We start from the raw sequence: 24,938 nt of genomic DNA, 5'->3' as shown, positions 1-24,938 counted from the left end.
TGTGTGTGTGTGTGTGTGTGTGTGTGTGTGTGAGAAGCCTGCTCACAGGCTGCTGTGAGGATGAAGGAATCTAACCTACATAGAGCATGTGACGTGGACCTGGCACAGAGCATGCTCAGTGAGTGGTGGCTACGATCACTGTGCTGGGTCCTGACTCTTGCCATGTGACACGGGCCAAGTCACTCCCTCCCTCTCGAGGCCTCAGTTTTTCCATCTACACAGGAAGGCGGCTGGGCTAGAATGGTCTTTTAGGGGTCCTGTGGAATTCCAAAGGCCTCTACCAGGTTAATAAATAGCATCTGATTGAGGTTCTAGAGGAGACTGTTGCCCCCGTGGCCCAAAAGCTGCTAGGATGGGAACGTGTGCAGAATCCTGGTGTGGGGCAGATGCCCACTAGTGGGACTGGCACCCACCCGCTACCACCACTCACTCAGGTACCTTTCTCGTTGACCTCTGCCGTCCAGTAGATGTCTGAGTCGTCTATGAGCTGGGCCTGGAAAGGGGAGGTGTGGGGGGACAGGTCCTTGTCCGTGATGTTCAGCACCTGGGACACAGGGCTTTGGTTGCAGATGGTGATCTGACGGGGCTCAGGGACTGGGCCATGATCGTTGACATCAATCAGTGTTAGCAGGAGGGTTCCCGTGCCAGTGGTGGGAGGGCTTCCTGTTATAAAGACACATATGATGAGCTCCCTGTGACCCACCCAGTCAGCCTCAAGGGGGTTCCTGTTTACTGCCCACCTCTCGCCTCTTAAGACCTTCCATGCCCTTGCTTCCAATACATGGCACATACATGCCAATCAGGCCATCATTCTCGTTTCGGTAAACAGCAGACATAGTAACTATCACGGCACAGTTGCAGCCACTTCATCCAGAGAGCCACTATAACCACAAAGCAAAACCTACTGGCTACCTCAGGGTTACTCCAGTGTTTGGTCCATCAGCTTCAGGGAAGCCTCCCTTCATAGCCCTGCTGCAGCCTCTCACCTGCCTGCAGGTCCTGGTTCAATACATGTCAACCAGACGTGACAACTACGTTATAACCCCCCATCTGTTATGGTGTGGCTTCACTGATCTGTCATGGCACTTTCCAGTCAGCCCCTAGTAATCAATCACAAGGGAAAACTGACAGGTCAATTCAGGACCCAGTGAACCAAAAACTAAGGCTGAACGGACTCTCCTAATGCTGATGTTTTATTTACTTATTTATTTTGAGAGTCTTGCTCTGTTGCCCAGGATGGAGTACAGTGGCACAATTTCAGCTCACTGCAACCTCTGCCTCCTGGGTTCAGGTGATTCTCATGCCTCAGCCTCCTGAGTAGCTGGGACTACAGGTGTGTGCCACCACGCCCAGCTAATTTTTTTTTTTTTTTTGTCATTAGTTATCATTAATTTCTTATAAAAGAGAAATATGGAAATTATTTACACGATGAAAGATTTCAGAACTTCAGTGGAATGGGCAGCTTCACGTTGATGCCATTTCAATAGTGACTTATTTCAGTCTATGTACTTTCCAAGAATGTCACCATCTCTAAATAGGAAATAATCCTTGTCATCTAGAACTACTTTGGTGCCTCCATATTCTGGGAGAATAACTTTATCTCCAATTTTCATGCTAACTGGTTGAATCTCTCCACCCTTTCCTTTAGAACCCGATCCAGCAGCGACTACTGTTGCTGCAATAGTTTTCCTTGAGATTTTTCTGGAAGCATAATGCCTCCTTTGGTTACAGTTTCAGCAGCACTCCTTTCAGCCAATACTCGGTCAAAGAGTGGAAGAAACTTTCTAAATGCTTGTCCTGCTATGACGCCCTCTGCCTCAGACTGGTACTCTGCTCTTGTGTAGCGCTGCAAGGAGACCTGCGGTCAGACCCTGGCAACAAGTGAAAAGACCGCCTGGACGTAGGGGCGCTCGCCCCAGCCCCCGCTGTTTGCCCCCTTGTCCCTCCCTGTGAGGGAAAGCGACTGCCCCAAGGGATGCTGTGATTCGCCCCAAGGGCCCCGTGCAGGTCATAACGCGGGGACTGGGAGGCGGCACACTCAGCTAACTTTTCATGTTTTTAGTAGAGACAGGGTTTCACCATGTTGGCCAGGCTGGTCTAGAACTCTTGACCTTAGGTGATTCGCCCGCCTCGGCCTCCCACAGTGCTGGGATTACAGACTTGAATCACCACACCCGAACTCTCATTTTTTAATGTTTCATTTTTTTGTAGAGACGTGGTCTCTGTTTCTCAGGTCAGCCTTGAACTCCTGGGCTCAAGTGATCCTCCTACCTAGCTAGGCCTCTCAAAGTGCTGGGATTACAGGCCTGAGTCACCACACCTGGCTCCCTCCCAACTCTTGGGTTTTAGGGAAATTGGAACCATGGCCAGTCCCTAGGATCAGTCTTTTGTTGTTGTTGTTGTTGCTTTTTGAGATAGTTTCGCTCTGTCGCCCAGGATGGAGTGCAGTGGCACAATCTTGGCTCACTGCAGCCTCCGCCTCCCAGGTTCAAGCAATTCTTCTGCCTCAGCCTCCGGAGTAGCTGGGACTACAGGCATGCGCCACCACGCCTAGCTAATTCTTTGTATCTTTAGTAGGGATGGGGTTTCACCGTGTTGGTCAAGCTGGTCTTGAACTCCTGACCTCAGGTGATCCACCTGCCTCGGCCTCCCAAAGTGCTGGGATTACAGGCGTGAGCCACCGCAACCGGCCTAGGACCAGTCTTTAAAAGACTCCTCTGAAAGACCCCTTTGACCGTCTGGACTGGTTTGCAAATAGCCCTCCCCGACACATGTTCCCACCTGTGGAGGGAACATGCTGTGCTGTGTCATGTGACCTGAGAACCAGAAGTGGCCCTTGTGGGAAGGCTGGGAGGATGTTCTCACCATTGTCCACAGCCAAGACCATGACTTCGTAGATGTTGTTTCTCACAAACCGCTCATCCTCACGGTCTAGGGTGCCCGCAACAGTGACTTGCCCACTGTCTGGGTCCATGGCTAGCCACCCTGCTGGGTCTCTCAGGATGCGGTAGCTGGAGAGGAAAAGTTGAGACGAGTAACATCCAGAATATTTAGAATTCTGTAGAACTGTGTAGCGCCACAAGGAGAGACCTGTGGTCTGACCCTGGCGACACGTGAAAAGACTCCCTGGGCGCAGGCGCGCTCACCCCAGCCCCCGCCGCTCGCCCCCTTGTCCCTTCCCGTGAGGGAAGGCGGTTGCCCCAAGGCGCGCCATTCAGGGCCTCCTCATACCAACTGGCTGATGGCCTCTAGGCACCTAAGCAGGATCATATGGAAAATGTGCCTCGCCCATAAACGGGGTCCTAAAGCAGCAGGTGCAGGAGTCCCAAGAGGGATACATGACAGAATGAGAAACACCTGCCCCCAAACCCCTATTCAGTCTTCAGCCTCAAAGAGGGTAGGAAGAAGAGGACCTATGCAGGAGGGATATTCCTATTTAATAGTCTCTATGGTAATCAGAACCAACGCTGACCATAATCACCCACCCACCAACTGCACCAGTGCATGCTGCTCACCGAGCCCCGCTCCTGAGTACCTGATCTTTTGATTCTCCTTGTCAGGGTCTTTTGCAGTGTAGACACACACAGCCTCCCCAGTGGGGATGCCCTCCTGGACCTCAACGACTTTGGAGGGCGGGACAAACACGGGTGCCTCATTTACATCCTCCACGTGGACCACTACGGTGGCTGTGGAGGTTGGGAGCTTCAGCACAAAAGGGGTCTCATTGGTCACTTCAACATATAGGGTGTGCTGGTTTTTGGCCTCAAAATCCAAACCCTAGGAGAGAAGAGGAAGAAGGACCTGAACCACCATTTTGAGAGGAGTACAGTACAGTTGAGTTGTCAGAAGGAAAGCGCCAAAACTGAGGGGCTTTAGCCCCCACTAGCAACCATGCTGCCCCTTCTCTGTCCCAGGAACACTCCTGTGTTTCCTGAGTGCACATCTAACGGGGCCTCTCAGACCATCCCAAAGGTAACTGTATGAATAAGCCCTAGAATAATGGTTCCCAGTGGAGTGGTGGTGATGTTTGAGAAAATTGGGGGGCCTGGCATTGTGGCTCATGCCTGTAATCCCAGCACTTTGGGAAGCCAAGGCTGCTGGATTGCTTGAGACCAGGAGTTCAAGACCAGCCTGGGCAACATGGCGAGGCCCAGTCTCTACAAAAATACAAAAATTAGCAGGGCCTAGTGGTGCATGCCTATAGTCTCAGCTATTTGGGAGGCTGAGGTGGGTGGATCATTTGAGCCCAGGAGGTTGAGGGTGCAATGAGCCAAGACTGTGCCACTATACTGCACCCTGGGTTGACATACCAAGACCCTGTCTCAAAACAAAACAAATTGTAGAAGCATTTCTACTTGTTGTAATGATGGGATACCACTGGCATTTACAGGCTGGGGCAGGGATGATGTGTCTCAGAATCAGAATGCTACAGATACGAGGAGCTGTTCCATATCCTATGTGACTTGCTAATATCCCCATGGACATTAATACACTCCTGGATGTGAAAAATCTGTTTAATATAGAGTCTAGAGCACATTTTACATATAAGCCAAGTTTTTGTGTGGTTTTAGTACATACTGCATCTTCTAGGAATGCAGCTACTGAGGGGAGCTCCTATTTTAATTTGTTCAGGACTTCAAGAGTTGCTTCTTCACTGTTCTGAAGACATCAACACAGCTTGCAGTTTGAGCTGCCAGGGTAACACAGTGTCCGCTGCATTTGGATGATTCTACAAATGGATGTGGGGAACTGACCACTTCATTATGTTTTCTAGTATAGCTGTGCCCAAAAGTTTACATATCAAAATATTTTATATTCAGTAAACTTTTTTTTGTAAAATTTTAAATTTTTATTTGAGACAGGATCTTGTTCTGTTACCCAGGCTGGAGTGCAGTGGCTTGATTATGGCTCACTGCAGCGTCGACCCTTTGGGTTCAAGCAATCTTCCCACTTCAGCCTCCTGAGTAGCTGGGACTACAGGTGTGTGTCACCACATCCAGGCTGGAGTGCAGTGATGCACACTCGGCTCACTACAACCTCCTCCTCCCGCGATCAAGCGATCCTCCTCTCAAGTAGCCTCAGCCTCTCAAATAGCTGGTTCTACAGGCGCGTGCCACCACGCCCAGCTAATTTTTGTATTTTTAGAAAATACGAAAGAGACGGGTTTCACCATGATGGCTGGTCTCGAACTCCTGACCTCAGGTGATCTGTCCGCCTCGGCCTCCCAAAGTGCTGGGATTATAGGCATGAGCCATCATGCCCGGCCCCAGCTAATTTTTTGTACTTTTAGTGTAGACAGGACTTCTCCATGTTGTCCTGGCTGGATTTTTTCTTTATTTTAGTTAGGATATTCTCTATTTTTAGAAATCATGAATTAGGTTAGTTATATTATAAATGAACTTCATTTCACATCATTTCACAATCTCGAAGTGGCATTCCGAAGTATTTGTTGCAGAAAAGAAGACAGCAAACCCCAGTCTTCAAAATATATTATTTCATACAATATTTTATATTCTCAAACCACACCATTCTCAAACCACACCATTCTTCACAGTAAACCAGGAAGTAAAAGAAACTGATGCGCGGGGCGTGGTGGCTCACGACTGTAATCCCAGTACTTTGGGAGGCCGAGGCGGGAGGATCACCTGAGTTCGGGAGTTTGAAACTAGCCTGACCAACATGGAGAAACTCCATCTTTACTAAAAATACAAAAAAATTAGCCAGACACAGTGGCGCAGGCCTGTAATCTCAGCTACTCAGGAGGCTGAGGCAAGAGAATCGCTTGAACCTGGGAGGCGGAGGTTGTGGTGAGCCAAGATCATGCCATTGCACTCCAGCCTGGGCAACGAGCGAAACTTGGTCTCGGCCAAAAAAAAAAAAAAAAAAAAGAAACTGATGCAAGATTAGGCCCATCTTTTTTTTTTTTCTTTTTTAGTGCTGATGGGATCTCGCTATGTTCACCAGGCTGATCTGAAACTCCTGGCCTCAAGCGATCCTCCCACCTCAGCCTCCTAAAGTGCTGGGAATATGTGTGAGCCACTGGGCTAGCCTTATTCAGACTTTTTGACCCAACCCACGTCCTATACTCCAATAAAAACAAAAATACATACACACACAAAAGAGACTTTTTGAGAGGCAGGAGCGTGCCTAAGTACTAGGTGATTCAAAACACTTTATTATCTGAACACCTAGACATGAGTTTTAGAGTAAATGCAAAGTCAACATGGATTTCAATAAAATGGACCCTCTATGTGAGACTGGTCTGGGGCAGCCACTGGACACTTTGGTCTAGGAGGAGGCTCCACTGATGTGCTTCAGTTAGATCAGTGACTCTTACCCATTTATGAAGTGGGCTCCTGGGTAAGATTTAGTTTGAACAAAGGGACTCCCCAACACGAGAGTGGTAGAACACTGTTGGGAGCCACTGGGCTGGTACAATTCCTGGTAACTAGCCCACGGTAGACAGTGGCTCCTCATCCTGAAGGCTGCAGACCTGACCGCCCCAGGTATAGCCATTGTCTGAGGCCGGAACTCACTCACCTTCCTGGTTGTCAGGATGCCCTGGTTGCTCTCAGGGTGGGTGGCGATGGTAAAATGGTCCCCGTCGTCACCGCCCACGATGAGGTAGGTGGCACGCCACGCTGGTGAGTTGGGGGCATCCAGATCAGTGACTGTCAGCCTCTGCACCTCCTGGCCCACTGCATTCTCAGGCACATGGGATTCATACTGCCAGTGTGAGAAGCACAGTGCTATTAGAGCAGATAACGACTCTCCCACTCCAGAGGCTGAGAAGCCTCCATCCAACCTCAGGGCATGCCCACGCCTTTACCCTTTCCTGGACCACCCACCCACTTTGCGGGGTTTCAGGGTATATACAGTGGCAGGATGTCCCCAGCAGCAGCCTCACAGCTGCCGGCACAGACCACACCAATCCTGTGCCTGCTTTCCTTACACACAGGGGCCTGATGTTCCAGAAATCTCACAAGTTGACATGCCCAAGCCCCTGCCACGTGTAGCTACCTATCCCGCTGAGATCAGAAAGGAATAAGGAAGGTGGCAAGAAGGGCTAGGTGCCTGAATGGGCTGGGGCACTGAACAGGAATTTTTTGGAGGTTCTCGGACATGTGACAAACACTGGATAATCAGCTGCCCAGAACAAAAAAAAAAATTTTTTTTTTCTTTTTTTTAGACAATCTCACTCTGCCACTCAGGCTGGAGTGCAGTGGTGTGGTCTCGGCTCACTTCAACCTCCACCTCCCAAGCTCAAGTGATCTCCATGCCTCAGCTTCCCAAGTAGTTGGGACTATAGGCGTGCGCCACTGCACCTGGTTAATTTTTGTATTTTTAGTAGAGACGGGGTTTTGCCATATTGGCCAGGTTGAACTCCTGGCCTCAACTGTTCTGCCCGCCTTGACCTCCCAAAGTGCTGGGATTACAGGCGTGAGCCACCATGCCTGGCCCCATTACACATTTTGATTCAGACCTAACTAACGTTCAGAGCTGTCTAAAGATGGAAGCGGGAGGACGTAATTGGCACCTTGATTGGCGCTGAGTCCTCTGCCTTGGAGGTGCGCAAGCATTCACTGGGAAAAGATAGGCAGGTGTAGGTACAAGGAAAATATGTTTTCAAATCAACAAAGATTTTCATATCGAGCACTTCTTTTCGGGCATCGTGTTAGGAAACGTCCATAGGTTATTTCATTTGAAACTCAGAACAATGCAGCAGGTATTATCATTATCTCCTTTTCACAGATTAGGAAATGGGGCACAGAGAGGTTAGGTAGTTTTCCTAAGGTCACACAGCCATAGTGCTGGGACTGGCATTTGAAGCAACATAGGCTGGTTCCAGTTTCTTGAGAAAGGCAAACCTTGGTCGTTCCTTATCTGATGAGGGACTGAGTGAGGAAGGGGCATTACCTTCTGGGGGTCAAACACGGGAGCATTGTCATTGGCATCGAGGATCTCCACTACTGCCACTGCTGTGGTGGTGGAGCCGTCCCCATCCATGTCTGTGGCCTGGATGGTCAGTGTGTACTCAGGGACTTTCTGGGGAGAAAGAGAGGAGAGGGGAAGCCCACTGTGGGTGCAACCTGAAGGGTCCCTCCCCTGACCTCCAGGAAGCACTGGCGCAGGGGTGTGCGGATGAAGAGGAGGATCTCTCCCTATCATAATGCTGACTCCTTGACCAACCCTCCCTCACCACCAGGAGAACAGAAGCAGAGGATGCTGCTGGAAGGGGAACCAGAGATCCAAATAGTTCTCCTGGGCCTGTCCGAGGGAAGCCTTGGCATCGCCCCGACCCTTGACTGCTCCAGAATGAGTTTTGTTTTTGTTTTTGAGACAGGGTCTTGCCCTGTCACCCAGTTTGGAGTGCAGTGGCGTGATCTTGGCTCACTGCAACCTCCACCTCCCAGGTTCAAGTGATTCTCCTTTCTCAGCTTCCCAAGTAGCTGGGATTACAGGTGCCCGCCACCAGGCCCAGCTAATTTTTGTATTTTTAGTAGAGACGGGGTTTCACCATGTTGGCCAGGCTGGTCTTGAACTCTTGACCTCAAGCAATCCTCCCGCCTCGGCCTCCCAAAGTGCTGGGATTACAGGCGTGGGCCACGGTGCCTGGCTTCAGAATAAGACTTTTGAGTGAGGATTTGGATAAAGGTATCCATTAGGAAACAGGCACCAACTCCAGTATCCATGGAACTAATTCTACTTTGTGACACGTAAGGGACCAATTTGGGTAATGTGCACACTAAGTGAGCCACTCTGACAGGAAATGAGAAAACCCACAGAAAATACCAAAAGTAGGCATTTTACAGCTGCCTCCCAGCCCTGGAGGAGATTTAACGAGATTGGCTGGCAGTGGGCCACGGGCCCAAGGGAACCAGGGGCATCACATGTGAACCCAGCAGCAGCCATCCCAGCTGACGTGGGTCCTCATTGTTCTGCCTTGGGCTTTGTGGGCAGGGATGGGAGCTTCTGCTCTCAGAATCAGACCCCAGCCTGGGCAAGTCTGGGTAGGCAGCACTTTCCCTATGGACCACTCACTTCCCGGTCCAGGCCGCTGGAGATGACGCTGATGGTGCCTGTGCTCCGGTGAATGGTAAACATCAGGTCGTGCGGGTCCTTTGGTTCTTGGCTATGGATGGAGTACGCAACCACCCCATTGTAGGTGTAGATGGCATCATCCTCATCTGTGGCCGTCACCTGCATCACAGAAGTACCTGGAGAGAAGGGATGAGTATCTTGTCCTCCCAGTTCCAACTCCAGCCCTGTCTACTTCTGGAACTCTTTTGTTTTTTGTTTTTTTTTGAGATGAAGTCTCACTCTATCACCCAGGCTGGAGTGTAGTGGCACAATCTCAGCTCACTGCAACCTCTGCCTCCCGGGTTCAAGTGATTCTCCTGCCTCAGCCTCCAGGTGCCTGCTACCACGCCCGGCTGAATTTTTTTGTGTTTTTAGTAGAGAGAGGATTTCACCATGTTGGCCCAGCTGGTCTTAAACTCCTGATCTCAAGTGATGTGCCCACCTCAGCCTCCCGAAGTTCTAGGGTTCCAGGTGTGAGCCACCACACCTGGCCTCCATCAGCCATGTTCTAACACCTCCAGTTTTTGTTGCATTCCCTGTAGCTGCCATGCACTCAAGAGCCTTGCATTAGGCGCTCTGTATTATGTAACAGTCTGCACGTGGTATTTCTAATCTTCACCACTCTTCAAGGTTGATATTATTCCCATTTTTAGATGTGAGAGTTGAGGCTCGGAAGTCAAGAATATGCCCAGGATCACAGCCAGTAAAGAGGCAAAGCCAAGATTCAAATCTAGGTCTTTGAAGCTCCAAAGCTAGTGGTTCCCAAGCTTGGTTGATCATCTGAAGCTTTAGGGAAAATTTCAAATCTACAGATTCCAGAGCCCTGCTCCAGGATCATTCTTATTCAGGAACCTTGGGATGGAAGGGGGTGAATATGGATTTTTAAGAAGATCCCAAGTAATCTGATACACAGCCAAGGAAATCAGGTATGGCGGGATCTTCTAGCATTTAAGGGTGTGGGCCCAGCAGCCCCGTAGCAGTCCCCTTCCCAGTCCTCTTACCTGGTAGGACTCCCTCTAAGACACTCCCTCGGAAGGTGTCCTGGGTAAACTTGGGCTTGTGGTCATTCTGGTCGGTCACGATGATGGAGATGTTCATGGGATCCTCCACTGAGGCACCATTCTCTGACACAGCGTGGCCAAAGAGCTGTGGGGTACACAGCTCTGGGGTCAGCCTGGTGCTACCCACCTCCCCAGGCCTAGGACCCCATTTCTGAGGGGACATTTACAGTAGACACTAAAGGCTACTTGCCTCATACTTGGCAATCTCCTCCCGGTCCAGTGGCTTATTCAACAACAACCAGCCTGTCTCCTTCTCTACAGCAAAGACACCCTCAGGGGGGCTGTCTGCCCCCGGCCCCGTGATGCTGTAGAAAATCTTTGTGTCTCTATCTTTATTAGACTTGAGCTGGAGGGAAAAGAAAATGGCAGCTGACAAAGTAACAAATATCCCATGACTGTGACAAAGAGTCCTCTGTGAAGAGGGGCACTGCCATAGGAGACTCTGCTCACATAGCAGAGGTTTTCCTCTCTCGGCCCACACATTCAGTAGCAAGAAATCTCATGCAGGCCTTTGGATGGGGGTCCCTGGGGCCACCAACGATTCCCAGGAGAAGGCACAGTCGTACCTGATTCAGCCTCTGCGGGAAGGGACCTTTGCCATTTTCAGGGACAGATATTGGAGCAACCACCCAATCTCTCTTGTGTCTTCGTAAGATACGTTTGGATGGGAAGATCTTCAATGGATTCCTTTCTTTCAGTGACTTTCTTTCCTGCAAGGAGAGAAACCCCTTAACCCAGAGGTGCAAATAGCTGGGACATACTCAACATCCTCTCATCTGTAAGAGTTAAGGGCAGCTGGGCACGGTAGCTCACGCCTATAATCCCAGCACTTTGGGAGGGTCACTCGAGCCCAGGAGTTTGAGAGCAGCCTGGGCAAGATAGTGAGACCCTAAGTTTAATTTAAAAAAAAAAAAAAAAAAAAGAGGTAAGGGTGAGGAGACCTAGATCAGCCTATTGCAAGGGGAACTCGGTGTTTACTTATACAGGAGGACCAGTGAAATATACCACAGCACATCCGTCTAGTGGAATACTATGCAGCTCTCAAAATAAGAATGAGTATGCTCTCTAAAAAAAGAGCTTTTTTCTTTCTTTTCCCTTTTTGGAAATGGAGTCTTGTTCTGTTGCCCAGGCTGGAGTGCAGTGGCAAGATCTCGGCTCACTGCAACCTCTGCCTCTCGGGTTCAAGTGATTCTCCTGCCTCAGCCTCCTGAGTAGCTGGGATTACAGGCATCTGCCACCACGCCCAGCTAATTTACGTATTTTTAGTAGAGACGGGTTTTCACCATATTGGCCAGGCTGGTCTCGAACTCCTAACCTCAAGTGATCCACCCGCCTCAGCCTCCCAAAGTGCTGGGATTACAGGCATGAGCCACCACACTCGGCCTGATCTTTGATTTATGCTGTCAAATGAAAAGATTAAGGTATAGGGCAGCTTAATATAGTTTAGCATTTTATTTAACAAACACATTGTGCTTAATATGTGCCAGGCACTGTTCCACCTTTTGCATAAAAGGATAGGAAATAAGACCATATAGTCATATTTTCTTATACATGGATGAAGTCAGGGAGAATATGGAAAAAACTAATAGTGGTTGTCTGTGGAAAGAGGGTAAACATTGTGCTGTGCTGATATACCGGTTAAGAAGAAAAAGAAAGGTGCAGACATGTGAACAGCATCCCAACTTTTGCATAAGAAGGAAAAGACTGTTTTTATATATGTATATATACAAAATAGATAACACGTAAAAACATGTAATATAAATAAATATGTAACACATAAATATAGACTATATATAAACTGGAAGAAAAGAAACTGGAAATAGTGGTTAACTGCGTCTTCTCTTGGAGGGGTGAAGAGGGCTTTAGGCAAATGGAGGCAAACGAGGGGAGATTATTTATTGTATAGCTTATTAATATTTTTTTATTTTTGAACCACGTGGCTATATTAGCTATTCAAAAATTAAAACCAAGTGTGGCCAAGCACTCCAGGTGCATCTTCCTGGAGGCTCATGGGATTGGCAGGCCTGTGTTTAGAACTGCCTTCAGTTGGGGTTAACATGGATAAGGGAAGGAAGTAAAGGGAGGTGGGAGAGGGAATCCAAGGGACCCAGTACATGGGGTGATTACTCATAAGGCAGCTCTTGGCTCCACTGGCCTGACCTCAGGCACCACTGTTGGGTAGCTGCAAGCACTACCACCCTTAGATCAGTGCTCACACCCAAGCTGTGGGCAGCTGAGGACTAACACTTGCTCCTCTGAAGGGTTGACTTGGCTCACAACAGCCGTAGCAACCAAGGGCTCCTGGCCAGAAATCTGGGCATGCACAGAGAACATCTTTCTTTTGTCCTGCAGGTGGACATGGTGTTTTACCTGGACTGTCTTGCCATTCTGCACAGTGAAGTCGTCATTAACAGTGCTAAACAGAGCTGGCTCTTGCCCAGGGCAGCCCATGAATACTGTGGGAAAGGGGAAAAGAGAGCATTAGGAAGGCAGGAGTATTCTGGAAGTTGTCCCAGGAAACGAGACTGACAAGAGTCCCCTGACTGAATCAAGGACTGCTAAGTGGCTGCAAAAGGGGGACTTAGCTTACTTCCTCTGACCAGGAGTGTGACTGATACAAGTTTCAGATGAGGCTTCCAAGTTTGGTTTCCAGAGGGAAGATCGCCTCGAGGGAAGACCTCCTCGTGGTCAGTTTGTGGGTCAAACTCTTCTTTGTTCTTGGTCCCAGAGGACCAAGATCATAGACATTCAGGGACATTAGCCCCAGTTGGCCTCATGTGACATGGGGTTGACTAAGGTCATAGCAGCTAGAGACAGAAGATTTTCTGAAGACTGTGAGTCTATTTACACACAATATATATGCCCACACGGATCACTTGGACAACCTTGGGTTGTTTCAGTTCATTTCGCTCCTTCTGAATCCCCAATGCTTAGCTACTCTTTAAACACGCACTCCAAGTTAGTAACCACCATTCACCAGCTGGAGGTGAATTTCATCCTTGCAACTATGATACCAAGTTGGTATTATTCCCTCCCCCCACCTTTTTTTTTTTTTTTTTTTGAGACAGAGTCTTGCTGTGTCACCCAGGCTGGAGTACAGTGGCACGATCTCAGCTCGCTGCAACCTCCCCCTCCCGGGTTCAAGCGATTCTCCTGCCTTAGCCTCCTGAGTAGCTGGGGTTACAGGTGTGCACCACCATGCCCACCTGATTTGTGTATTTTTAGTAGAGATTGGGTTTCACCATGTTGGCCAGGCTGGTCTTGAACTCCTAACCTTGTGATCCACCCGCCTCAGTCTCCCAAAGTGCCGGGATAACAGGCATGAGCCACCGCGCCCAGCCCCCTTTTCAAAGATTAGAAAACTGAGGTTCAGAAGCCAGGTCTACCTGAGTCCAAGACACACACTAGAGAATATTCACAACCAATGTTGTTACCTACTCTTCCTTACGGCCAATGCAAGAAATCGGGGAATCTGCCAGGGGCTACACCCTGGGTCCTGCCAGCACCATGCTCTGCCCAGAGCTCCCATTTTTGCTAGGCTGCAACATAACAAAGACCACAAGGACAGTCCCACGCCTGTCCACAGATATGTCAGGCAAGGGCACCAACTGTCCTTTCAGAAAGATTGTCTTTTAGTTTCAGATTATTATTTTGGTTTAAAAATGTATTTCCTTAAAATAAGAAAGGATAACAGATGAGGGGGTTTTTTTTGGTCAATTTTTTTTCATTATTATTTTTTGGAAACAGAGTCTCACTGTCACCCAGGCTAGAGTGCAGTGGCACGATCTTGGCTCACTGCAACCTCCACCTCCCAGGTTCAAGTGATTCTTCTGCCTCAGCCTCCCAAGTAGCTGGGACTATAGGTGTGTGCCACCACACCTGGCTAATTTTTGTATTTTTAGTAGAGATGGGGTTTCACCATGTTGACCAGGCTGGTCTCAAACTCCTGACCTTGTGATCTGCCTGCCTAGGCCTCCCAGAGTGCTGGGATTACAGGTGTGAGCCACCACACCCAGCCCAGATGAGGTTTTTAAAATAATAAAAGTAATATGGACATGACAGAGTATTCACATAATATATGAGTACAATATAAAAAAGTAGAATTCTTTTTTTTGAGACAGGGTCTCACTCTGTCACCTAGGCTGGAGTGCAGTCGTGCAATCATAGCTCACTGCAGCCTCAACCTCCCAGGCTAAAGGGATTCTCCTGCCTCAGGAGAGTACAGTTTTTTGTACGGATGGGGCCTCACTTTGTTGCCCAGGCTGGTCTCGAACTCCTGGGCTCCAGCACTTCTCCTGCCTTGGCTTCCCAAAGCACTGAGATTACAAATACGAGCCACCACACCTGGCCAAAAAAGAATTCTTTTTTTTTTTGAGACGGATTCTCACTCTGTCACCCAGGCTGCAGTGCAGTGGCCGGATCTCAGCTCACTGCAAGCTCTGCCTGCCGGGTTCATGCCATTCTCCTGCCTCAGACTCCTGAGTAGCTGGGACTACAGGCACCCGCCACCTCGCCCAGCTAGTTTTTTGTATTTTTTTAGTAGAGATGGGGTTTCACTGTGTCAGCCAGGATGGTCTCGATCTCCTGACCTCGTGATCCCCCCGTCTCGGCCTCCCAAAGTGCTTGAGCCACCGCGTCCGGCCGCCAAAAAAGAATTCTAAAGGATTAATATCCAGAATATATAAAGAATTCATCAAGCTCAACAACAACAAAATCCAATTTTAAAAAACAGGCAAAGGACTTTTCTCCAAGAAAATATTTCTCCAAAGAAGATATACAGAAAAGACCTTTCTCCAAAGAAGATATACAATGGCCAATAATAAGCACATGAAAAGATGCTCAATATCATTAGTTAATAGGGAAATGCAAATCAAAATCACAATGAGATACCACTTCACATGCACTAGGATGGCTATAAAAGAAAAAAAGGAAAACAACAAGTGTTGGCAAGGATAGAGGGAAATTGGAATCGTCGTACACTGCTGGTGGGAATGTGAAATGATGCAGCCGCTGTGGAAAAGAGTTTGACGGTTCCTCAACGTGTTAAATGTAGAATTATCACGTGACCTAACAATTCAATGCCTAGGTATATACCTGAAAGAACCAAAAGGATTCAAACAGATACTTGTACACTCATTTTTATAGCCGCGTCATTCATAATAGTCAAAAGGTAGAAACAACCCAGTGTCCATCAAGAAATGAATTTTTTTCTTTTTTTTTCTTTTTGAGATGGAGTCTCACATTCTCTTGCCCAGGCTATGGTACAGTGGCTCACTGCAACCTCCACCTCCCAGGTTCAAGCGATTCTCGTGCCTCAGCCTCCCAAGTAGCTGGGACTACAGGTGTGCACCGCTATGCCCAGCTAATTTTAGTATTTTCAGTACAGATGAGTTTTCACCATGTTTGCCAGGCTGGTCTTGAACTCCTGGCCTCAAGCGATCAGCCCACCTGGGCTCCCAAAGTGCTGGGATTACAGGAGTGAGCCACTGCACCCAGCCTCTACATAAATTTTTTTAAAAACTAGCTGGGTTGGCCAGGCGCAGTGGCTCACGCCTGTAATCTCAGCACTTTGGGAGGCCGAGGCAGGCGGATCACGAGGTCAGGAGATCGAGACCATCCTGGCTAACACAGTGAAACCCCTTTGCATTTTAGTCTCTACTAAAAATGCAAAAAATTAGCTGGGCGTGGCGGTGGACGCCTGTAGTCCCAGCTATTTGGGAGGCTGAGGCAGGAGAATGGCGTGAACCTGGGAGACGGAGCTTGCAGTGAGCCGAGATCCGGTCACTGCACTCCAGCCTGGGCGACTGAGCAAGACTCCGTCTCAAAAATAAATAAATAAATAAATAAATAAAAATTAGCTGGGCATGGTGGTATGCACCTGTTCCAGCAACTTGGGAGGCTGAGGTGGAAGGATCATTTGAGCCCATGAGTTTGAATCTGCAGTGAGCCATGACTGCACCACTGTACTCCAGCAAGACACTTTTCTCTAAGAAAAAAAAAAAAGAAAGAAAGAAATCGACCAGGGGCCGGGGGGGGGGGGGGGGGGGAGCTATTGCCTAACGCCTAATGAGTACAGAGTTTCTGTTGGAAATGATGAAAAGGTTCTGGAGATAGATAATGGCGATGTTGCACAACACTGTGGATATACTTAGTGCTACTGAATTCTTTACTTAAAAATGGTTGAAATGGTAAATTTTATGTTATGCCTATTTTAACACACACACAAACGAAAGTCTGATATGGGAGGACAATCACTTTGGAAAACAATTTGGCAGTATATATCGATATACGAATTCCCTAAGACCCAGCAAGTCCACTGTGATGTACAGACCCAACAAAAATACATTTGCCAAAACTTATGTATTGTAATGTTCATAACAGCACTATTCATAATAGCTAAGCTGGAATCAGCCCAAACGATGAGGGAGAATGGGTAGAAGCACTGGGGTATATTCACATAATGAAGTGAATGAAGCACAAGGACAGGCAACAAACAACATGGGAAATTTAACAAACGTAAGGTTAAGTAGTAGAAGCCAGATGAGAGGATATATGTATGAATCCACTGACAGGAAGTTCAAAACCAGGCAAAACTCATCCAGGCGAAGGAAGTTAAGACACTGGTCATCTTTTAGGCAGTGGACTCAGTGAATGGGAGAGGACAGAGGGGCTCGGGGAAGAGCTGCCTCAGAGCCCAAGAGCTTACCACATGCAGAAGAATCCTCTGTGGGAAGGCTGGAATGTGATGATGAGAAAGGGAAGATTGCTTAGGAACCAGCCCTGCCTCCTTGACGACATCCCCGCTGAGAAGTGCTGGGCTGTGACGTGCTTGGCCAGTGGGAAGAAGGGGAAAGGGGATCGGGGCCTGATTCAGTTCCAGAGGGTCCCAGGGGCCACACGATCCCCAGGGTGGCCCTGCCCTTTATTGTCAGAACACAGCTTTGTAGACGCATCTTCTGGGGAACCCTGCTTTGCCTTAGTGCCAGAAGGACCAGGAAGGATAATGTGGCAAAGGTTAAATCATCTTCAATATAGGGCAAAAGGTAAATAATCTATGGGGCACTTCCTCCATGGGTTATTTATCCAGCTATGCAATATAAGTTTATATAGGGAAGTTCTTATACTGTAATAGTAAGACAAAATAAGCAGAATCCAGAACTACTATGTAATACGTGTAACTATGCACAGAAAAATGACTGAAAGGAAACAAACTTTCCCAGTGATTAGGGTCATCAGAAGCTTATTTTCAAGTTCACTGCAGTAACTATTCAGCCATGTTACCTGTTGGCAACTTATTTTCTCGACTTTTTGGCAGGTCCAAGTTTTCCCTTAACACGAGTTATGTCCCTCCAAAATTCTTACATTGAAGTCCTAACCACCGGTACCTAAAATGGCGACTGAATGTGAAGATAGGGACCTTAAAGAGGTAATTAAGGTAAAATGAAATCGGCCAGGCACAGTATCTCATGGCTGTAATCCCAGCACTTTCGGCGGGCGAGACGGGCGGATCACCCGAGGTCAGGAGTTTGAGACCAGCCTGGCCAACATAGTAAAATCCCGTCTCTACTAAAAATACAGAAATGAGCCGGGTGTGGTGGCCTGCGCCTGTTGTCCTAGCTACCTGGGAGGCTGAGGCAGGACAATCTTGAACCCAGGAGGCAGAGGTTGCAGTGAGCCGAGATCGCACCACCTCACTCCAGCCTGGACAACAGAGCATGATCCATCTCAAAAAAAAAAAAAAAAAGGTAAAATGAACTCATTAGGGTAGGCCCTAATGCAGCATGATTGGTGTCTTTAGAAGAGGAAGAAGTTTGGTTTGGACACAGGTAGTTACAGAGAGAAGACCACATGAAGCCACAGGGAGAAGATGTCCATCTACAAGCCAGAACTATAAGAAAATAGATTTCTGTTGTTTAAGCCACCCCAGTACCTGGTACTTTGTTATGGCAAACCTAGCAAGTGGGCATCAAATCTCAGTTGGGCATGGTGGCATGCACCTGTAGTACTGCTTGAGCCCAGGAGTTTGAGTCCAGCCTGGCCAATATAGCTAGACACTGTCTCTTAAAAAAAAAAAAAAAAAGTACATCAATCTCAAATCCCTCCCCTTCTAAATTACTATTAATAGATAACATTTATGTACTACTTTTTTGTTGGTTTGTTTGTTTGTTTGTTTTTGAGACAGAGTCTCGCTCTGTTACCCAGGCTAGAGCGCAGTGGTGTAATCTCAGCTCACTGCAACCTCCGCCTCCTGGGCTTAAGTGATTCTCTTGCCTCAGCCTCTTGAGTAGCTGGGATTACAAGTGTATGCCACCACGCCCGGCTAATTTTTGTATTCTTAGTAGAGACAGGGTTTCACCACGTTGCCCAGGCTGGTCTCGAACTCATGGTCTCAAGCTATCCACCCGCTTTGGCCTCCCAAAGTGCTGGGATTGCAGGCAAGAGCCACTGTGCCAGGCTGATTCAGTATTATTTAAAGCTGTGCTGAGGACCCATGTGAAAGTCCCTCAAGAATCAGTCAATTGGAAATATCACTGCTGATGTGCAACCTGAATTAGCTGATTAGGAATTTATGCTTTCTCATTTGGAAGTTGGATATTACACTTCACAGAACCATCATGAGTAGCTACAAATTGAAACCCCAAACCATGACATAGTCCCAGCTGCTTGGGTAACTGAGGTGGGAAGATAGCTTGAGCCGAGGAGGTCGAGGTTACAGGGATCCATGCTTTTGCCACTGCACCCCAGCTGGAGACAGAGCAAGACCATTTCAAGAAAAATAAACCCCAACCGTGAATGTGTACACCCCTAGAACCTTACAAACAACTACCCACCATTTACCACATGAGGAAACCAGGGCTGGGGGTGAGGGGTGGTGGTGGTGGTGAGATGACTTGCCCAAGATCAAACAGCTGGCGCATGGAATTAGAATGAGAACCCAGGGCGGTCAGGTTCTAAAGCCAGGTTCTTCCATGCAGCATTCATTCAGGAGCTACTTAAGTACTTCCTATGTGCCAGTGACATTCTTTTAGACACTAGGAATATACCAGGAAACCAAAGTATCTACCCTCAAGTATCTTTGAATTTTTACAGAATACTCCAAAATCACCTTTCCTCAGCTATCCAACCAAACTAATCCACACATCAATTGTAATAGCAAAAGCTCAGATACAACCTAAATGTCCATCAATAAGGGATTACTTAACTTTGTGTTATACCATCACCTAGACAATGAAACATTACACAGCCATTTAAAAAAGACACAAAAGATGAGGAAGCTCCTATTCCACATCTATATGGAAAGATCTCTAGGATATAGTGTTCATTTTTAAAAATTATACCTTTATAAAAAGGCATAGAGCAATATAGTCAGAACTAATATGCTAATATTCATATTTTTAAATTGTATTTGAAAAATAGCTCTGGAAGGCAACCCCAAAAACTGGGTTTATGGACAAGAATGAGGCTTTATTTTAAAAATTTTTATTTTTTGAGACGGAGTCTCACTCTGTTGCCCAGACCGGAGTGCAGTGGTGTGATCTCGGCTCACTGCAACCTCTGCCTCCCGGGTTCAAGCGAGTCTCCTGCCTCAGTCTCCCAAGTGGCTGGGACTACAGGAAGCCACCACCATGCCCAGCTAATTTGTTGTTGTCGTATTTTTAGTAGAGATGGGGTTTCACCATGTTGGCCAGGTTGATCTCGAACTCCTGACCTCAGATGATTTGCCTGTCTCCGCCTCCCAAAGTGCTGGATTACAGGAGTGAGCCACCATGCCCGGCCTTAAAAATTATTTTTTAAAAATGAGATAGGGTCTGTGTTGCCCAGGCTGGTCTCAAACTCCTGGCATCAAGTAATCACCCAACTATGGCCTCCCAAAATGCTGGGGTTATAGGCATGAGCCGCCGCACCTCACTGAGGGATAAGACTTTTTACTGTATCCTTTTTTTTTTTTTGAGACAGAGTCTTGCTTGTTGACCAGGCTGGAGTACAGTAGCGGCATCTCGGCTCACTGAAACCCCCGCCTCCCGGGTTCAAGCAATCCTCCCACTTCAGCTTCCCAAGTAGCTGGGATTACAGGCACCTGCCACCATGCTCGGCTGATTTTTTGCATTTTTTAGTAGAGACAGGGTTTCTCCATGTTGGCCAGGCTGGTCTCGAACTCCTGGCCTCAAGTGATCCACCTGCCTCAGCCTCCCAAAGTGTTGGGATTACAGGTATGAGCCACCACACTTGGGCTATTGTACACTCTTCTTAATTCTGACCATTGTGTCTGCATTAGTCATTAAAACACTGATTTTTTAAAACAACTAAGGGTCACTTTTTTTTGGTAGATACAGGGTCTTGCTATGTTTCCCAGGTGGGTCTAGAACTCTTGGGCACAAGTGACTCTCCCACCTTGGCCTCCCAGGGTGCTGGGATTACAGGCATGAGCCACCGTGCCTGGCCGCTTTTTTCAATCTTAAAACAGCCCTCTTCCTAAGGGAAGGTCTTCAGCCAGTAAAGGGCTAACCAGACAATTCTGACAATTATTTCCTTTAAGGAGAGACTCGATGACTCCAGTGTTCTCCTACCACGTTACCCAGCAGAAGGCCAATGGATTGACTCCCCTATTACTCAGAAGACTTACTGCCCAAAACTCTGAGAGCTGCTATGGCCCCTGGGAGCTAGAAATCCTCTTCCTGCTGTCTACAAAATCTACTTCCCATTAGAGTGTACAGCTCACTCCACTACCCTGTCTTCTGGCATATTTCCACTGTTGCATGCTTCCAAATATTTGTAGCACAGTATCTGGGCTGTCCATCTATTCTTAGAAGGGACAGTGTCAACAATCAAGGAGAAGCCAATAGTCATGTATTATAGGCGTATGTGCCTCCCACTCAGGGTGCATAGTCCAGATACACCCAAGGGGCTGGCCTCATCAGTTCTAAACTGCTTTGAGTTGGGTGCAGAGCACAACCAAGGGACAACAGTCCAGACTGATAGAAATAGGCTTCAAACACCCACTCTGCTCAGGACACCCAGCTACGTGTTTTCCTACCCAAATCCTCACAAAATAACCTGTAAGGTGGTATTACTGCTCCCAATCTGACAACTCAGGAAACAAGAGGCTGCCAGGGGTTGAACTGTCCCAGGAAGCAGCAACATCAGGTTTCAAATCCCAAAGGCAGGGAAATAATGGAGAATATGAAATGTGGAGTCCGGAAGACTTGGCTTCCAACCCCTATAATGTCACTTACCTATCACACGATTGGGTAAATTGTGTGAGTACACAGAAGCTCAGTTTCCTCATCTGGAAATGAAACAATAACACCTACCTCATCAGGTTATTAGGAAGATTAAATGGGATGGTGGTCAAACAGCACTGAATACTGTGCCTGGCCCAGGGTAAGTAAGGTAACCTCTCAATAAAAAGTACCTCAGACTACTAACAATTAACCTAGGCTTCTGACATCCACACCCTGGCCTCCTTCTATACCACTGAAAAATTCTCTCTCAAACTGGGAAGAAGTTAGCTACAGCTGTGTGCTTTACTCAATGGATGAAGCTGATCAAAGACGATGACACACGGGACCAAAGGGCACAACAGGGAACTGTCTCAGTCTGCATTTGGAGAGAGCTGTTTTATAGGGGTCCTCTGTGGTTTACCAGAGGAAACAGAAGATGGAGATTTCACGAAAAAGTTGGCCTTTCCAGGGAAACTTGCTGGGCACATGTAGGAACATGAGTAGTCTTCTCTGCAAGCTATGAGTCAGAGAGAGGTTGGTAAATGGTAAGCCCTGGGGCAGATCATTACAATTTCCTCCCAGATGCTTCCTGGCACCACTGGCTTGTATCACTAGTTTCAAAATGAAACTCATACAAAACCAGGTCTCATCATCACTCATCCCTCCTTTACCCCGTCTTTTAATAGTCAGCGAAGTAAACTGACTCCTATTCCTAACTGCAGCATGGTTCCACAAGGCCACACATCTTGGCCAAATCACGGGGACATGAACGGGCTTGCGTCAAACTCTTTCTGGGGCAAGCTGATGATGAGCACATGGGGCAATAGTTCAGAATTTAAGGCTGGAAAATGGAAGCCAAAACATAGCTCTTTCTTCCACACCCATCCAGGGCTTCAGACAGTCATTTGACTGCATTTGCCTCAGTTTCTCCCACAAGGATTCTTGAATCACAAGGTCAATAAACCTGATGAAGAGGTACCTGCTCTACCAATATAAATGGACAGTTTTAGCACTGAGCCTAAACGTACATTTCCTAAAATATTGTCGGGGAAGGGAAAAACGGAATCAGTAACCTGAGGCTGCTTCCAGAGAAATTAACAATTAATATCATAGAACACATTATAGGTAAAAATAAATAAAAAAAAAGAAATTAACAACAAAAAAGCCAGAGCTCTGTGTATCTGCACTCGATAGAAGACATCCAGTGGAAACCAGGAGTCTCTGGCCTATGTTCAAAGCTCCTCTCTCAAGATCATCCTGCCAAGCCTGGCCTCAGGTCCTGAACTGGCGCCACTAATAAAACTTGGGCAATAAGAGTTTGGTCCCTGGGGTACTAGAGCTATTGGGAAAAAGAAAGCTTTTTAAATAGACTTATAAGAATTGATGGATGCTGGGCTGAGAACTCATTCCTCTTATGTTCCAGGCCTGTTTTTAGGTTGGAATTTGCCTAGACACCTCCATACTCCCAAGGGAACACCCTTGAAGGTCAGCAGCCTTTCTCTTCCTGGAGGTGCTATGTAGTCTTGATGTCCAACATTACTAGATGTTCTAGCAAAATAAAACCACCCATCTCTCTGGAGACAAAACATCCATCAAGTGATCAATCTCCACCAATCTCCCTACTGATCTCTGGGTATTTTGACTAGAGGAAAAGGAAAATATCAGCTTAAACATATTGTGGCCAAACGGCAGCCTGGGGAGCGGGAGAAAGAGATTGCCTAGGAAATTTCTATTCTAGCTTGGCTTAGGGACATATTTAGCTCACATAACAAACAGATTTGTCCTTATAGCTATCACTACCTTCTGTTAAGGGATTGGAATAAGAGGGCACAGGAGAAAAGTAAGTGGAAGTGACTTGAAGAAAGATTCTGGCATTTTTCCTAAGTAAAACTACATATAGAAAAAAATTCACCAACTAAGAAATACAAATTAAAAGGACAAGTGCTGTGTCACAGTTGGAAACTGGGTGCTGCTATATATTGCTAGGGGTCGGGGAATGTTAACTGGCACAACCTTTCTGGCAAATTAAAATGCCTTAAGCCTGTTGACCCCGGAATTGTGCCAAGATACCATCCCAGATGTGACAAAACCATACTTGCTGGGATGTTTGTGACTGTTGCTTAATAGGGAAAAAAAGCAAAAAAAGGTCTCAACAACCTAACTTACAACTGAACAGTTAAATGCTGTGTCACAGTCATCCAAATGTCTAATCTACAGCCTTAAATATTGTAAAAGAAAACCTACCCAGGAAAAAGTACTTTGCAGAAGGGGGAAAAAAGCATGTCACAAAGCCATTTATAGCATAAGCCTGATAATTATTATATAAAATATTTATAGTTTTATTCTTGTACCCAAAAAAAGAGGAGGGGGGGCTGAGCCCTGGTACCAAGGCTGCCTCTCCCGTCACCAAGTATTTTCCACGCACAGGAAAACCAAGATGGTGGCCAGTGAGCCATGCCCGTTTTGAGACCAATGGGAGAGGTCATAGGGCAACAAGGCAGGGTAGGGGGAAGAGGCAGCACATGCTGGGATCCCAGGAGGCCTTGGGGCTCCTGGATTCACTTGGGAGTCGCCCCTGGGCATGCTGGGAAGCCCACTGCCCCTTGCCAAGCAAGCTTGGGGCAGCTACACAAGGGCCTGCCAGAGCCCCGGGTGCACGTATTGGGGGTCCAGGCCTTTCTCCCCAGAGCTGTAAGCACAGCAGCTCCTGGAGGGCAACAGGACCCAGGTGGAGTGCAGCTGCACCTGGCAGATGCCCCCCATCTACACACAGGCCCCCTGGACCTGTATCTTTTCGTAGATGAGGCTGATGGGGTGTCTGAGGCCCTCAGCTTGGAGCCCTTCTTCCACCCACCGAAGGAGAAGAGGAAGCTGGGTTACTGGGGAGGCAACCCTGAGAGTGAGTGGTGAAATCATTCAGACTCGGGTCCTCTGTCTCAGATCAGATACCCTCAACAAAGACTCCGGTGGAGAGATCGGGAAATGGACTATCGATTTCAAATATTCCTTTGAAAAGACAAAGGTCCTGTATGGGCGGTAGGCCCACATTTTGCTTATCGTCCAGTTTTTCCATAGTAAAGATGTATTTGATTTTCAATCAGAATTTGATGTGAGTTCTTCCCCCTGACTAGAAAACTTACATGGCAACCCCATGTTGTTGAGGGTGGAGAAAGCAGTTCCAAGGGAGTTTTGGCTGAAGAAAGCTCTGCTGTGTTCAAGTTCCTCATAACCCTTAGAAGGTGAGTCTTCCCTCCCAGAGTGAAACCCAAACTCTGAGAGTTTGGAACATGGCTGACTCAGCATGAGGTGTGCTGTCTGGCTCACTGACTACCACCCTCAAGGACCATGCCGGAACAAAGATACCAGTGACCAACCTGAGACAGCTGTGATAACAATTAAGGGTCTGGTAGGTAAAAGTGCTGTGTATTGGGACGGGCGCAGTGGCTCAAGCCTGTAATCCCAGCACTTTGGGAGGCCGAGACGGGTGGATCACGAGGTCAGGAGATCGAGACCATCCTGGCTAACACGGTGAAACCCCGTCTCTACTAAAAAAATACAAAAAACTAGCCGGGCG

The 24,938-nt window shown here is 47.6% G+C and overlaps 1 protein-coding gene and 2 pseudogenes across 1 annotated transcript in view; 1 reads left to right on the top strand and 2 right to left on the bottom strand.

Annotated features, from left to right (window-relative positions):
* Positions 1-24,938, bottom strand: part of CDH3 (cadherin 3) — a 65,078-nt gene that overhangs the window by 16,571 nt on the left and 23,569 nt on the right. Inside the window, exons 3-12 of the mRNA XM_026456454.1 lie at positions 12,513-12,598; positions 10,709-10,852; positions 10,333-10,488; positions 10,083-10,227; positions 9,043-9,218; positions 7,918-8,046; positions 6,541-6,726; positions 3,536-3,777; positions 2,866-3,011; positions 439-663 (exon numbers count right to left, since the gene is read on the bottom strand). Coding sequence (XP_026312239.1) covers positions 439-663; positions 2,866-3,011; positions 3,536-3,777; positions 6,541-6,726; positions 7,918-8,046; positions 9,043-9,218; positions 10,083-10,227; positions 10,333-10,488; positions 10,709-10,852; positions 12,513-12,598 — 1,635 coding nt within the window. The remainder of the gene's footprint in view (positions 1-438; positions 664-2,865; positions 3,012-3,535; positions 3,778-6,540; positions 6,727-7,917; positions 8,047-9,042; positions 9,219-10,082; positions 10,228-10,332; positions 10,489-10,708; positions 10,853-12,512; positions 12,599-24,938) is intronic.
* Positions 1,497-2,012, bottom strand: LOC113225194 (annotated as a pseudogene).
* LOC111534053 overlaps positions 21,698-24,938 on the top strand; it is a 20,901-nt pseudogene continuing 17,660 nt past the window's right edge.

This window comes from Piliocolobus tephrosceles, chromosome 17, assembly GCF_002776525.5.
Source record: "Piliocolobus tephrosceles isolate RC106 chromosome 17, ASM277652v3, whole genome shotgun sequence".
Lineage (NCBI taxonomy): Eukaryota > Metazoa > Chordata > Mammalia > Primates > Cercopithecidae > Piliocolobus > Piliocolobus tephrosceles.
The sequence above is the reverse complement of the archived record's forward strand: the minus strand, read 5'-3'. Positions and strand labels throughout refer to the sequence as shown.